General features: G+C 41.9%; 1 protein-coding gene across 1 annotated transcript in view; it reads right to left on the bottom strand.

Moving 5' to 3' along the window:
- Window positions 1–6,025: 6,025 nt before the first annotated feature.
- fbxl16 (F-box and leucine-rich repeat protein 16) overlaps window positions 6,026–16,780 on the bottom strand; it is a gene marked incomplete at its 3' end in the record, with an annotated part of 74,847 nt that continues 64,092 nt past the window's right edge. Inside the window, exons 4-7 of the mRNA XM_083780209.1 lie at window positions 15,132–15,397; window positions 11,995–12,079; window positions 11,062–11,125; window positions 6,026–6,174 (exon numbers count right to left, since the gene is read on the bottom strand). Of these exons, the coding sequence (XP_083636335.1) occupies window positions 6,026–6,174; window positions 11,062–11,125; window positions 11,995–12,079; window positions 15,132–15,397 (564 nt within the window). The remainder of the gene's footprint in view (window positions 6,175–11,061; window positions 11,126–11,994; window positions 12,080–15,131; window positions 15,398–16,780) is intronic.

The following is a 16,780-nucleotide window of genomic DNA, read 5'->3' as shown; positions in this document are numbered from 1 at the left end:
GGTTAATTGCTTCAAATTACAGTATGCCAGGCCCAGGAACATGATTCTTTGTGAAAACCTAAAGGGCTTCAACAGTCTTTTGTGTTCTTCATGTAGGGCAACTTGTATGTAGAAAGCCCCCCCCCCTCCCCAAACACACACAAACAACCAATCCCAAAATAGAAACATCAATGCCACAACTTCTTTACTGGTCCAACTTTCAAGTAGTGAAATGTAGGCCTCTTCCACTAGACAAAAGACAAAAATAAAAATAAGAAAATGGCCATGTCAATAAATAGATTAAATAAATACGATGCAAATTAAGTTAAATAAATAAATAAATTACATATATGTACATCAGAATGAATACACAGATGCGGAACAATCTCCTCCACAAAAACAAATCCTGCTTGGTGTGCCATGTTGCCCACAGAGGTACACACAGAGAGCTTTTCAGAAAAGCTAAAGTTTAGATACATTAGTCATTTTCAAACCCTTTAATCTCCAAAGTACCCTCAGTATGGTATGCATGGGGATCCATGCCACTCTGAGAGTGTATAAATTGAAGCAAATGGACCCGTAATTGGAGTTACAGACCTGTAAAGGTCCTCAACTATCAATAATATAGCTGGGGAGCCCCCTGGGTAGATACAACAAACCCTTCAGCGGCAAATGTGACAAGACTGGCACATGGCTTGGCTAATTGATTTTTCATAAGTAATCTGGTAAAGAAATTAAGGAAAGAAATAATTGAAACAAAACACTGCTAAAGAAATGATATCTTTAGTATATTTACTTACGATATTATACGTCTGTATAATATATCGTAAGTAAAAAGGGTGCTTGGTATCAAGCAGGTATTGCAGTACATAACCTTTTTTATCAAATGTTATTTTGGCCAATCTGTATGGTAGAGCATGTTAATAGAACATAACTAGCACAACTGTGGTGGTTGTAGTTCGTCGAAATGCATATCTTGTGCAACACAACGAATCACGTTGAATTTTTCAGTTGAAAATCTGCTATTTTCGGAGAGTGACGTAGCCAAAGTATGAATGAGCCATCATTTGTGGTAATCAGTGTTAAAGGCAGGGCCAGCGGAGGAGGTGCTATCGACTATAGCCCCTGTAATGGCCCTTCTGAGCAACCATCTGCATATATTGTACATTATATATGTTTGCTTTGAAGTTACATCTGAGCAACCTTCTGTATAGTACTGTACATTATGGCTGCTCTGAATTACCATCAGGGAGCCATTCTTGCCCTAGCCTCGCATCTGGGGGCTAGAGCATCGAAAATGTCCACAGTCTATTGCACGCCTATGTTGGGGGGAACATTCACCCAAAATAGAAGATCTACAAGCTCACAGTGCGTCATGTGAGCTTGTAGTCTCCTATTTTTGGCAAAGAGATTTGGTGTAGACAGGAAAAAGTGGACCAAGTACAGTTGTAACACAGGTTTGTTTTTTACTGAGAATTAAGTGATTAACCACTTTCAACCTGACGTAAATATTGATACCTGGTGTACCTACGGTGTAATGGCTACAATAGCAGATCAAAACGCTCACAATGTATTGCATCGCAGTGCGTTGTGAGCTTTCACTGTATACCGTGTCTGTTATTTTATTTACTAAATAGGGTTTGCAGTAAGTGATTAAAATGTGTTGCCGACTGTACAGGTGCCACATAATGCACTCAATTAATTTAAAAGTATACATGGTTTTACAGTCATGTTTTTGGATACGCTATGAAGTGTTCATAACAGACCGACCCAAAGTGGCATGAAAGAACGTCAGGTTCCAATATTGTAATCAATAGTCACTCAATATTTCAACACGCTGGAGACAGGGGATCGTATCTAACTCTGCACAACATAAACGCTTTGTGGTTTAGATGTGATCCCAGACTAAGTACTACCGTATGTAAAATCAGAGCTCTGGCAATGCTCATACAAACACCAGAGAAATATCCCCCTAAATCACGGTAAATCCACAACAGCACTCGTCTACTTCATAGCGGGAGGATTTATGTAAACTCTGAAATGTTGCAGCTCTCAAACCAATACCTCCCATTGATTTAGCATTAGCATTATTATCACAAGGGTCACAAACCACACAATTCAGTTTGACTTTGTTAAGACTGCTGCCTGACTCCATGCTCTGGAACGGAATACAACTGTACATCTGAGTATCATATTAGAAAAGTAGAGCTTACATTGTACATAACTGAAGGTAAACTACTACTGAGTCTGAGACTACTTGTGAGGAATCTTGTAAAATGTAACCATCGAGGCATTGTCTGATTCAGGCCGCGTTTTGACAAATCAAATGCATTAGTAATTACAAAAACATGAGAAGGAAAACAGTCATGTGGGCTGACCGCCACAACGCAAAAATCAGTAGCCAGCCACTGCTAGCCAGAAGGGATGGGGCTATATGAAAATGACAAGTCACGATTATATTGTGGCAAAGAATTATTGCGAATAACGATGGGGAACATTAGGCAAAAATAGCAGATCTACAAGCTCACACCACGATAAAAACAGACCTCAGAGGTCTGTTTTTATCAAAAATAGAGAGTTTAAGTGGTACTGAATTTGCAGCCCAACAAAAGCTAAATTCATCCTAGTGTATGAGAACTAAATTAATCGTGATACGATTATTGTGAGATAAATGATAATAAGGATTATCGGCCCATCCCTAAGATGTATGGTTTGAAATGATGTGTGATGCAACACCAGTAAATATATCTCTCTCACTTCCCCAGTCCAAACTGTTGACTGGCATTAAGCTTCCAACAAATCTCTGCCCCCAAGCTCTTGGTACTGATCAATAATGCATTCACAGCCCTGCATTTTATACTTAGTCATAAGACTGTGTCGTGTGCCGAAAATAGCATATTTACAAGTTCACACTGCGTCGTGGATGCGACACATTGTGAGCTTATAGATCTGCTATTTTAGGGACGTGGCAATGTCGTTTGACGGAGCATATGATTGGGTCTGCATTTCACAGCAATGCCGAGCTGTCATTTTGTATTTGGTAGACACCGTTTCGACGGGCAACGAGCGAGAGGGAGTGTGTTTTTGTGGATATCTGTGCACATGCATGTGTGCATGTGTACACAAACACACACACACACACACCATGTGATGCAGTGGAAGCTAGAAGACCGCAGGCCAGATGGCAGCAGGTACTCATTACCATCCTGCCTCCCCGTTCCGTTCCACCACAAAACCCTGAAGTAAACCGACCCCGAAACCTCACGACCGCACGCGGCACAAACACGGAGCCGGTGCTTCCGCCTGGCGTTTTTAGTGTGCATTTACAAAGAGAAAGAGAGAGAAAAAGAAGAGTTTCATTCCAAAATGCGATTCCCATTCATAAAAAAACACCCACTCTCTCTCCCGTACTTACAAAGTGAAATGAAAGTTCATCGTACTATATTATTGTAGTTATTATAGTTATTAGCTCCACATGAGTCCTTTGCTTACAAAATAAGGAATTAGTAATATCCCAGGAGGACGTAAGTTTTGAAATATTGAGCTATGAACATCATGTAACACTTTTTTTGGGGGTGGGGGGGGGATATACAGTATGACGTTTTTTTTGTTGTTGAATGATGCCTTTCAGATATTACTATTTACCCATGAGCCACTAACACACAAATCATATCATCCCTATTCTGGGCATGCCATACATAGGCGAAACATTCGGCGGAAACTGCAGATCTACAATGTCACAAAATTGCATCGCGAGTTGCGACTAGGGTTGAGGAGCCAACATTGAGGAACTGTTTCCGGAACCCGTTTTATCACACTGTCAGAGCTGGTATGTGGACTTCACGTCAGCTATACAATTACAATACCATTTTGAACCCCCCCCCCCCCCCCCCCCCCCCCAAGTAACCCAGAGGGTCCCTCCCTCTACCTCATTTAAAGAATTAGGTACAGGGAATCGTTAAAGGGAACCGTTAAGGAACTGAACCGTGGAATCGTTAAAATCCGAAAGGATCCCAAATCTAATCGCGACGACATATTGTGACATTGATCGGCCGTTTTCACTGAGGAGTTGGGTGTAGAGGGGCAAAGGTGTGGGCCCAATTACAGACCCCCGGGTGACCCAAGTCAACTAAGTAATATAGGGTTTTGAGGCAAAGCATGACCGTGCGCAAACTACGCAGGGAGGACAATGACAACGATCTGTCTGTGAAAACAAGGCCATGTTTTATGTGATATCGTCCGTCTGTGTGGTGCGAGTTTGGCATCGCAATGTAATGTACTGCTGCACCGACACAGCACTCCTCCAATGTGTTCTGAAGCAGGAATCGAACCAGAGACTGCAGCTGTGGCGCTGCGTCGCACGATGTCTTCAGCGTCAAATCTGCAATTGAGCCACTGTGGGGCCAGTAAAGTTCCATAATGTACTGTACTGTTCCTTCCCATGGTAGGTTGGATTGCCCTTTAAAGTCTGGCTTGTGTCCCCTCTATGATGTAAGAAAATAAAACAACCCCCTATCCCTCTTTACCCACCCACCCACCCAGATACGTTCTCTTCAGAATCTGGAAATCAAATAATCAAATAATCAAATAACAGATATGCCATTGCGAAGAAAATGAGCGAGTGGAAAATTAAACAGAGAAGACAATGAGAGAATTACCGTAATTTCCGGACTATAAGCCGCAACTTTTTACCCATGATGATGAACGGTGCAGCTTATCTATGGATTTTTACAGTTAACGCAGAGCCATCTAAGGCTCTGAGCTAACGAAACGGCCACTAGGGGGCCACCTGCGGCTTATAGTCCGGTGCCGCTTGTATACGTACATATTTGGGATTTTCCCTAAATTTGGCTGGTGCGGCTTATATTCAGGTGCGCCTTATAGTCCGGAAATTACGGTAAGCATACAAGTTCGAGGCAGAAATTAAACTTGGCGTATAGGCTGTCCTTTTTATAGTTCTCTTTTTTAGTTTTAGTTTTAGTTTAGTTTAGTTTTGGGCAAGACACAGAAATGGAAAAAAGACACGGCATCTTGAAAAGGGAAATGTGTGGCTCCGTGACACACATCACACCAAAGTGGAAGCCAGAGACTCCAATTTCCATCAATAGTTTCTTACTAAAGCCACGTCTCTTCGTCTCTCTCTCTCTCTCTCTTACTGGCTGGGTTGTCGTCTCTCCCACACGGCAAGTTCAACTTTTATACCCTCTGAAAAAAAAGGTAACTAACTATATTACACAACGTGGCGGGAATAGCGACGTTACTCCTCGTGGCCTTGAGGAGTTAATTTATTTCAGATTCTATCCGTGTGTGTTTACAGTGTACAACGCATGTGCAACCTCCATCAGCTCCACTGAAACATGTCCCACACAAAGTCTTCCAATTGTATTATTATTATTTTTTCCATCACACTCCTTGATGCCAAGTCCCAATCCGCACGCGTATCTTCATGACTATACGGTCAATGGCGGATTGCTCCCAAAAAAGAACCCCACCAAAGTCTGTTTAAGAAACATCCCCTCCTAAAAATAAAAAATAAAACGTATTGAAATTCCCTTTTCTGTAAACGCAACGTTGTTTTTTCTGAAACCACTTTTTTTTTTTTTGCGAATAAGGAATGCGGCTCGCCTCCCCTCATCTGTACCGAAGCTTTCCTTTCTGGCACCTTCCCCTCAAACGCCGCAGGAACCCCTGTCCCATTGGTCACATAGCTCTGGGTGTGGGGAGTATGCAGCGATCATCAGTGTCTGCCCACCTCTCGCCAGTCTGTCCTTCTGTCCATCCATCCATCCCTCCGTCCAACTGTCCATCTTGCCTTTCAGGTTGTCCCCCTCTTTCGAAAGCGGGGTTAGGGTTTTGAGGGGTTTGGAATAGGCGGTTGATGAAAAACTCATGGCATTAAGCGTTAACGTCAGGGAGGGGGAGGGGGGTCTCAGCGGGGGGGGGGGGGGGGGGGGGGGGGGTGGAGAGCGAGGGGGGAGAGGGGTGGGCTGGAAGGAGGTGGAGGTATGGCGTAGTGTCGGCGGTGGTGGAGGTGGGGTCGGCGGCTCTACTCGATCACCATGCAGTGTGGCAGGTGCTGGGAGTAGTACTTGAAGAGCTCGGCGGTGGCTCCGGGGCAGTTGGTCAGCTCCAGCTCCTCCAGCTCCTGCAGTTGGATCAGGCCTGACAGGCCAGTGGTGGTCAGCAAGGGGCAGCCTGGAAAACACACACACACACACACACACACACACACACACACACACACACACACACACACACACACACACACACACACACACACACACACACACACACACACACACACACACACACACACACACACACACACACACACACACACACACACACACACACACACACACACACACACACACGGATTAGCCTTGCTAATTCTACTGCTTTGCTACTGAAAAGAAGAAAGAGGGCCCAGGCGGTAGCGTAACCATCTGGGCACCCGACTGGTAATCCAGTCGCAGTGTGCCGCGGGTTCGACTCCCGAGCCCGACACGGCCTTTACTGCATGTCTTCCCCCATCTCTCTCCCGTTTCCTGTCAGCCTACTGTCTGTCCCTTAAAAAAAACAATAAAAGGCGTAAGCCGCAAAAAATATCTTAAAAAAAAAAAGAAATAGAGGGACTATCTATTCAGGGAATCAGAATAGAATTAACAACACCTTGAAGGGGCATTTCTGTAAACCCAGGAAAATGAAATAGGTAGGTAGGTAGGTAGGTAAAATTGAGTTATTATCCATAGTATCCATATTTTGAGCATGCCTGACAAAGAACTCCATATACAGTATGGGCAAGAAAGAGACACAGACATAATAACTATTTGGGCATGCCTGACAAAGAACTCCATATAATATGGGCATAAAAGGGATACAGAACTGGGCGGGGTATGCATTTCCAACTTGCATCGTTTCAAGTAGGCCAGTGCCCAACGGGCACACCTGATCTCCCCCCAACGGGCACAGTTCTAGTTTCTTTAACCCATTCTAAACGGGCACCCATTTTGGTGTCGGCATCATGTTATGCTTTAGCTATTGAAAAATAGCAGATCTACAAGCTCATATCGCGCCACCGAGTGGCGCGATACGAGCTTGTAGGTCTGCTATTTTTTTTTAAATCGAAGAACGACTGACATTTATTAGAATCTGATCTCAGGTCAGAATTGGTTCATCAGGACCAGTGTGTGTCCGGCGGAAACCTCGTATGAATCTGATCTCAGGTCAGAATGGGTTAATAAATAAAGACACACTCTCATTGGAATGAGGAGGAGGAAGATACTGGTGAGGGAATCAGAATTAGTTGCACTCTCATGGTAACAGAATGGCTTCACCATTTTGTGATACTGGATGTAGACACCAGAGGGCGAACTTGAACAGTGGGAGAAAGGCAATGAAACTATCCCCATAACACTCCATACTGCCCCCAAAGCCATTAGCCTGGCATGGCCTTTCCCTGTGGCAGATTCATCTGGTTTCCAGGCTACAAAGCCATCATCTAGAGAGATGAATAGCACGTATGAATAGTACTGTATTGCACTTTGGAATGTTTGGATGCATCAGCCTTTTTTCTCTTTTTTTAATTTACCAATGGTGTCTGCTTTCTTTCTCTCTACCTTTTTGAGGGTCGCTATCCCCTCCTATATACAGGTTTAATGTTTGTTTTTAGTTAAACAACAAACATTAAAAACGCCATTGACAATGGACAGAGTTTAATGTTTGTTTAGTCACTAACACAAACATTAAATGCCATTAACAATAAAGAGAGTTTAATGTGTGTTTTACATCACCATTACATCACTTAATCATAGCAACATGAGTTAGACTTTAATAAATTAGCGCACGGGTGTGAATCTTTTTAATGGATTTGCCTCTTTTTAACGTGTCTATTGTTTTAAAATGTGACAAGCACCATGACTTGCGGAGAACGGTAACCTATTGTTTATTGTGGAAGAGACAATAAAAACTGATTCTGATTCTGACGCAACACTTGTGTGTGTTTTTTTGTGAAGGGAGAAACAGAAGTCAAGTTAACCACATTAAAGGTCATTCTCTTTTTTTCCCCTTTACACTTAAGGTAACCTTTGCCATAGTGAACAACAATAAAAAAAAATCACTGCATAAACTGCAGCCTGATGGAGGGGAAAGGAACTGGTTGGAATAACGTGACGTGTTCCTTCCATGCGCTACGTCCAACCAGGGAAACTCCCCCCTGAAGGAAGAAGCATGAGCTCAGTCCGTTGCTCTCCCCGGGTTGACGGAGGGAGTGTAGACCCCAGGATTACAAAATAATGGGTTATAAAATCGTGGGATAACATTTTATTCTAAAAAAAAAGAAAACATCACTGCAATTGATAAAAAACTAAACGCAGACACTGACAGAAAGCCATTGGTAAAAAGTACACTTAATAATCTCTCAAGCTTTGACTTTCTATTAAGATTAAAGATTCTTCTTGTTCCATTCCATTATACATTATACAAAGAAGTATAAAGAGGGTACAATTATTGGCTTTCAATTCCTATTGTATCTTCACCCTAATTTAAATAACATAGCTGCCATTTTAATTGTTAGCAAGAATAATAGCAAGATCATTATAAAATCTAAGGTGGGTACTGCGCCATCCTAAATACTGTTAATAGCTAATCCGATCTGCTTCAAAGATCGGACAAGAATTAAAACCTAGAAAGTTTCTGTAACTAGCATTAACATTACTAACAGACATCTACAGTAAGAGATGCTGGGTATCCAAATACTGCTACACTAAGGGATATACTTTGTCTGTTCAAAACTATTGTAAAAAAGAAAAAAACATGAACATTTGTGCAAATCTTTGAATATACTATATGTTTGTAAAGGGAAAATCTTTAACTAAAATCTTTGCTTCTGGAGGTCCCTGGAACAAATTATTTAGAGGGGGTCTGGGCCACGGCCAATACATATAATTTACAGTAGTAATATATATGAATTACAGTAGTAATATACACTGACACGAGAACGCGTATTCAGGGCGGAGTCACCACCCCCAGGGGAAGTTGTGATTTGCTCTCGTTCACTGCGATGCAATTTGCGGCATTTCCAAAACAATATTGCGCAGACTAGCGATTATCAAACGTATTTGCAATGCCATACGTTGAAAGATCTGTTGCCCGTGGACAAGGCACGTTACCTCCGCAAGTTAGATATTATCGGCATAGATGTTTGTCCGTATGTGATTAAGGATTGGAAAAAGTTGTATTGGCAGCCATAGAAAATTCTGCCCAGGGTAAAAAAACCGGATGTGACGTTTTTGGGCGTTCCGGTCTTGCTCCGTGTCAGTGTATACTGTATATTATGATGTAGTAATAAGTAATAATATACTGTACATGCCTGAGGTGTGTCTGAAACCTGAACAAGAGGATCGATCATTGTCAGCTTGTCTACCATATTATATCTATAAATTCTAGGAATTTATGGCATAGCTCACAATGCGTCACATCGCGATACATTGTGAGCTTGTAGATCCACTAATTTCAAATGACCGAAATGTATAATAGTCATGTAATCATAGTCATGTAGTAATCTACAAAGTTACTAGAAACTAATGTTTTCAAATAATTGTAGTGGAGTAAAAGTATAATATTTGCAGTTAAAATTGTGTGTACTAGTAAAAGTACAGAGAATTTTACATACTCAAGTAAAGTGAAAAATACTGTAGTAAAAATATCTGCCAGGGTATGTAATAGGACCACAAATGCAGGATGTGTGAAGGCAGGTGAGGATAAATTCAAAAGGTTTAATATTAACCAAAAGGGCTGACAATAAAACATAAAAGCTCGACCACAGAAGGCTCACAGCCTAAACACTACACTCACACTGACACTACAAACGGCAAACTGACAAAGAAAGAACTGACTATACACACACAAGGGAGTTTAAATAGACACGGCACTAACAGGACCCAGGTGAATCAACTGAACTGACAGTCAACACAGGGATAGGCTGGGGCAAACAGGACACAGGTGACTAGGATTAACAAATAATCAGGGTGGAGAGATAATACAAGGTATTTTTTATAAAAGCAGGTACGGTCATTAACATTATTTTCTCTGACAGATTCTCCTGCAGATTCACATTTTCTCTGACAGCTGGCAGAGTCCACTCACTGGGGTTGAACTGGTTCTGTTCTTTTTCCCCCCGCCTAATTGGCCCAGAACCCCCAAAAGTTGGTTCGGAACTGGAACCAAAAAATTCTCTCTCTTGCCTTGAACTGGGAACCAAAGTGGGAGTGCCACTATTTAACCCATTCTGACCTGAGATCAGATTCGTACGAGGTTTCCAGGTTTTCAAAAATAGCAGACCTACAAGCTCATATCGCGCCACCGAGTGGCGCGATACGAGCTTGTAGATCTGCTATTTTTAAATAGCTAAAGCATAACATAATGCTAACACCAAAATGGGTGCCCGTTCAGAATGGGTTAACAGGTTGGATGCAGATGGCAATGGCAAGTGAGAACTGACCATTGAATTTACTCCATGAAATCTGGACACTTCGATCGGTTATTCGACACGTTGCTAGCAAGGCCTGAAATCGAACCTGTGGACCTGGGCAGCTGGGGATTCCTGCTCCCCAGAAACTCATTCAGCTATACTGCCCTCAATTAGAAAAGTTCTGCTTAAAACTGGTGGAAACGCAAGCCGGCTCGCGACCGGTTCCGTGAAAGCACCAAGGTTTAATGAGATAACACACTATATTACGACATGCCCAGTAAAGGGACACTGACTAGGGTGGAGAGATGGATGCAAGCTGCAGGTAGACATGGCAATGTGCTTGAATGCTCATTGAGTTCACTCAGTTCAGGTTACCAGACCGGTTCAATGCAATGGTACACGGCTAAAATCCTGGGTGTTCAAGTTACGGGTCAATTTGACACACTCAAGAGTTAAATGAGTGTGCGTGTGTATGTGTGTGTGTGTGTGTGTGTGTGTGTGTGTGTGTGTGTGTGTGTGTGTTTGTGTGTGTGTGTGTGAGAGTGTGTGTTTGTGTGTGTGTAGGATATGGAGGAGGAGGAGAGATGGAAACGGGAGACGAGAGCACATACCTGCAAGAGACAGCAGACGCAGACTCCTCATACCGAATAAATGCTGTAGCCCGAAGTCTTGCACCTACATGCACACACACACACACACACACACACACACACACACACACACACGCAAACACACACGCAAACACACACGCATGAATTGCATGTTGTCTCTGTCGAGTGGGAATCTCATAATGTCTGAAACTTTGACTTTTCAGGATTGTTCAAAAATAGTAAACCTAGCAGATCCACAAGATCTAAAATAGTAAAACTAGCAGATCAACAAGATCTAAAATAGTAAAACTAGCAGATCCACAAGATCTAAAATAGTAAAACTAGCAGATCCACAAGATCTAAAATAGTAAAACTAGCAGATCCACAAGATCTAAAATAGTAAACCTAGCAGATCCACAAGATCTAAAATAGTAAAACTAGCAGATCCACAAGATCTAAAATAGTAAAACTAGCAGATCCACAAGATCTAAAATAGTAAAACTAGCAGATCCACAAGATCTAAAATAGTAAACCTAGCAGATCCACAAGATCTAAAATAGTAAAACTAGCAGATCCACAAGATCTAAAATAGTAAAACTAGCAGATCCACAAGATCTAAAATAGTAAAACTAGCAGATCCACAAGATCTAAAATAGTAAACCTAGCAGATCCACAAGATCTAAAATAGTAAAACTAGCAGATCCACAAGATCTAAAATAGTAAAACTAGCAGATCCACAAGATCTAAAATAGTAAAACTAGCAGATCCACAAGATCTAAAATAGTAAAACTAGCAGATCCACAAGCCGGAAATGTATGGAAAAAACACAAAAAGTTAGAATGTGGAGATAAAGAGGTTTCTGTCGGACATTCGATATCACAGTGAGAGGTTGTAAGTGAGAAAGGATGGGAACTATGAATGTTCCATGTACTAGTTGTGCGTGCGTGGTATTACCTGACAGCACCAGCGCAGGTAGAGACTCCTTAGTGACGACATGGTGGACAGGTAACCCAGGCCTGTATCTGTGATCCGAACACACCTGAAGTACAGACCAAAATACTGTCATTCAACCCTGAAGTACAGACCAAAATACTGTCATTCAACCCTGAAGTACAGACCAAAATACTGTCATTCAACCCTGAAGTACAGACCAAGATACTGTCATTCAACCCTGAAGTACAGACCAAGATACTGTCATTCAACCCTGAAGTACAGACCAAAATACTGTCATTCAACCCTGAAGTACAGACCAAGATACTGTCATTCAACCCTGAAGTACAGACCAAAATACTGTCATTCAACCCTGAAGTACAGACCAAGATACTGTCATTCAACCCTGAAGTACAGACCAAGATACTGTCATTCAACCCTGAAGTACAGACCAAAATACTGTCATTCAACCCTGAAGTACAGACCAAGATACTGTCATTCAACCCTGAAGTACAGACCAAGATACTGTCATTCAACCCTGAAGTACAGACCAAAATAATGTCATTCAACCCCTGAAGTACAGACCAAAATACTGTCATTCAACCCTGAAGTACAGACCAAAATAATGTCATTCAACCCCTGAAGTACAGACCATTCATTCACACCTTCCAATACTTTGACACAAACTGGATTTGATTAACAAAGACAGAATTATATTGCATAATAGACGTTCAATTGTTTCTGGCAAAACATAGATCTATGTACCTTACAATACAGCACGCACGCAAGCACACACTAAATGAGGGTTGTACAATGATGGGGTCCCAGTCGTGTCTGTCTCTGTACTTCTACCGTGTAAACTCATTGCTAAATAAAAGGATAACATTTGCTAGTGCAAAACTGATGAGCGCCTACGCTGTTTTTACCTGAGCTCAGCGCAATCCCCATCATCATTATTAGAGCGCTGTTACTCTGCGAGACACTCTGTGTCATGATTTATTTTCAGCCACCTCCCACGTGCGGCGCAGCAATATTTTATAATGACAGGAATCTGTGGGGAGCACTGCAACTTTCCTCCCTGGAACTTTTAGATCATATACTGTACACATAGCTGGCCTCATGGACGGTAATATTGGGGATGAAATATCCATGTTATTGCCAAAGGCAATTTCATGCTAAATTGATGAACTCATTGATGTCATTTGCAAATGTCAGGACATTTTGTATAGCATGTTTGTTGGGTCAGATATTTTTTCTACAATTTACAATTTACAATTTAGGCATTTAGCAGACGCTCTTAATCCAGATATCATAAAACATGCGTAGGCTAAGAAAGTAACAGTGGAATATCTATATTATGAGACTATACATATAAACTATATATATATACTACTATGCTATACATATGTACTATGGCGTGCTATGACTATATACAATGCAATTATAGTGCTGTCTACATAACATGCTATAAGTCTGTATCAGATGCTATCTAAGTCTACAGAAATGCTATCTAAGGGGGTAGGGTAAGTGCTATGGGCCATGATGGAGTCTAAAAAGGTGGGTTTTCAGACTACGGCGGAAGATTGGGAGTGATGCTGCAGTTCTGACTGCAATGGGAAGTGCATTCCACAGTTTTGGAGCCAGAAGGGAGAAGAGTTTGGGACGTGTGGAGCGTTGTCCCGGCGTTTTTAGTGAGGGTACTTCCAGCTTCCCTGCGTTGGCTGATCTGAGTGCGCGGGAGGGTTTGTAGGGTTCAATCATACTTGCAAGATACTAATTCTGTACAATATGACCCTAGACCTCATTTAGCATTTCACAGTGCAGTCTCCCTCCTCAACTGTTTTGCACTGGGTTTGTATCTGTTCTCATCTTATTGCCTTAGCGGTCTAATGGCATGACATAATGTGGTATTCTTTTGGTACTTGGCGAGCTATGTCAGTATGACACAATAATATTATTGACAATCGCCAAGCTGTACAGTGTAATGTGTTCTGCCTTGGATGACATGATCTCCATATTGAGAACTGCTGTCACTGCATGACGTCACCATGTTTGGTTAAATTGCTCTATCACAGTTTGATGAGCTTATGATCTGATCCCCTTTAACTCTCTGTACAGGGCTGTATGTTGCGTGTCTTAAGTACCAGGTCTTATTCCCTAACTTGAGTAAACTAAAGACCTGGAGGTGTGATCAATGCTCTTTGGCCACTCAGAATAGCCAAATGGCATTGACCACGCCTCCAGGTCTTTAGTTTACTCAAGTTAGGGAATAAGACCTGGTACCTGGTACAATCTAAAATAACTAAAACCACATATTACGCACATAAATACCCACAGGAAAGTGATCTAAAGCTTCTAAACGTCATTAACATAATTATATTCTTTTGCAAAAAGGGTGAAGTGTCCCTTTAAGACTATAAAAATACAGCCCTCGTCTAGAGTGTCCTGACTCCTCAGTCTCTCACACGCACGCACACACACACACACACACACGCACACACTTCACTCGCTCAAATCGGTGATCCAATAGGATCCACTGGATCCTATTGGATTCATTCTAACTATTCATCATAGTTTTAGTAGACAAAATCAACACATGCACACACGCGCGTGCGCACACGCCGACTGACAGTGGTGGAAAAAGTACTCTATTGTTTTACTTAAGTAAAAGTACCAATACTGCAATTTAGAACTACTCCTTTAGTACGGAATTGAAAATGTACTTGAGTAAAAGTGCAAAAGTATCGGCATCAAAATGTACTTAAAGTACTAAAAGTAAAAGTACTCATTGTGTGTAAATGTGTACAAAGTCTATTGAAAATAGCCGATCTACAAGCTCACAATGCGTCGCGTTGCGACGCATTGTGAGCTTGTAGATCGGCTATTTTCAAATGGCCAAAATTTATTGGGTTGAAGTGGTTACTGTATGTTTTCTAATCAAAATTAAAATCGCCAAAGTAACTAAAGTAACTAAAGTTTTCAAATAATTGTAGTGGAGTAAAAGTACAAATGTTGGCTCTGAGATGTAGTGGAGTAGAAGTAACAGTACTGGAAATTGGAAATACTCAAGTAAAGCACAAATACCTCAAAATTGTACTTAAGTACAGTACTTAAGTAAAAGTACTTAGTTACTTTCTGGTTCTTAGTTACCACTGACTGACCTGTCGAGCACCAGCTCCTCCAGCTTGTGCAGGTCGCAGGCGATGTACTCCAGGGCCATGTCGGTGATGCGCGGGCACCACGACAGGTCCAGGCTGCGCAGCTTGCGCAGGTTCTCGGCCACCAGCTCCACGCCGTCGTCCGTGATCTTGGAGCAGCCGGACAGGCTGAGGGCGGTCAGGTTGGGCAGGCTGTGCACCATGTTCACCACCCCGTGGTTGGTGATCTCCCAGCACGAGTGCAGCCGCAGCGTGTGGGTGGTGTAGCCCTGGTGGTGGTGGTGGTGGTGGGGGGGGACAAACACGGGTATGTTACATAGCAGTGGTTCCCAAACCTTTTCATGTCAAGGACCCCCAAATTGACACTGATTAGCCTGCCGACCCCCCATTTGAAAAGATATGCCAATGGACCCCCCATAAGAGAAGATTTATACGGTTTTACAGCAGTGATTCTCAACCCGTTTAATTTCAAGCACCCCCTGTTTGACATGCATTAGGTTGAGCCACGTACGGACCACCATTTGATGAGATTTAGCCTCTCAGACCCAAAACTAGAGAATGTGTTTTGTTGGCCATGCTGTATTGACGTGGTATCCTAGGAGAGACAACAGGCAAATGTTGATCAAAATAACAATTCTTCTACATTCTCTGATTATGTAGACTTCTTGTAAATTAAGTAATGCAGATGTTTGACAATAATCTGACTCTTGAGAGTGTAATTCTTAAGAGTTCAAGCTGCAAATTCAGCACCACTTGTCTTAAACCCTCTATACTTGATGAAACTGACCTGTAAAGAGTGCATTTAGTACGCTCTTTGAAATAAGAGCACATTAAATGCACTCTTTTCAAATCGATACGGCAAAAATAGCAGATCTACAAGCTCGAGGTTGTCAAAAATCTCAAAAACATTTGTCGAATCATGGCCCCGACTAATTCAAATTACAACAAAAAACTAACTAACAGTATATATATTAGGTAGATTAGATATTCTATTGTATGAGCGATATTAGAAAGAACAGAACGATTAGCTTGAAAGATGACTCATGAGGAATCCAAAGCCAAGACCATGAGGGGATATTTGATATTTGATCTTTTTATGTTTTGTTTTTTGTCCTATTTTATACTTTCCCATTGAGAGCTTGTAGATTGTCAATTTCTTGCTATTTTTGAAAGATAAGAAGATGCCCAAAATAGGGACGCCAGGTTGAAAGTGGTTAAATCATTCTGACCTGAGATCAGATTCATACGAGGTTTCCGCCGGACACACACTGGTCTGATGAACCCATTCTGACCTGAGATCAGATTCTAAAAATGTCAGTCGTTCTTCGATTTTTTTCCAAAATAGCAGACCTACAAGCTCGTATCGCGCCACTCGGTGGCGCGATATGAGCTTGTAGATCTGCTATTTTTAAATAGCTAAAGCATAACATGATGCCGACACCAAAATGGGTGCCCGGTCAGAATGGGTTAAATCTGCATCAACAAAAGCTTGTGACTAAAGTACGTAAGGCTACAGTACATTTCCTGAAAAGTAACCGTTGTACACATACAAGGTTTCTGCCTGTCAGCCACTATATTATATTGAAAGTAAAGTAACCAAAAGCATTTATGTCCAAAATGTCAGCCAGGTCCCAGATGTGGAGGTCTATAAC

This window comes from Protomyctophum parallelum (genome assembly GCF_964188405.1).
Source record: "Protomyctophum parallelum genome assembly, chromosome: 13".
Taxonomy (NCBI): domain Eukaryota; kingdom Metazoa; phylum Chordata; class Actinopteri; order Myctophiformes; family Myctophidae; genus Protomyctophum; species Protomyctophum parallelum.
The sequence above is the reverse complement of the archived record's forward strand: the minus strand, read 5'-3'. Positions and strand labels throughout refer to the sequence as shown.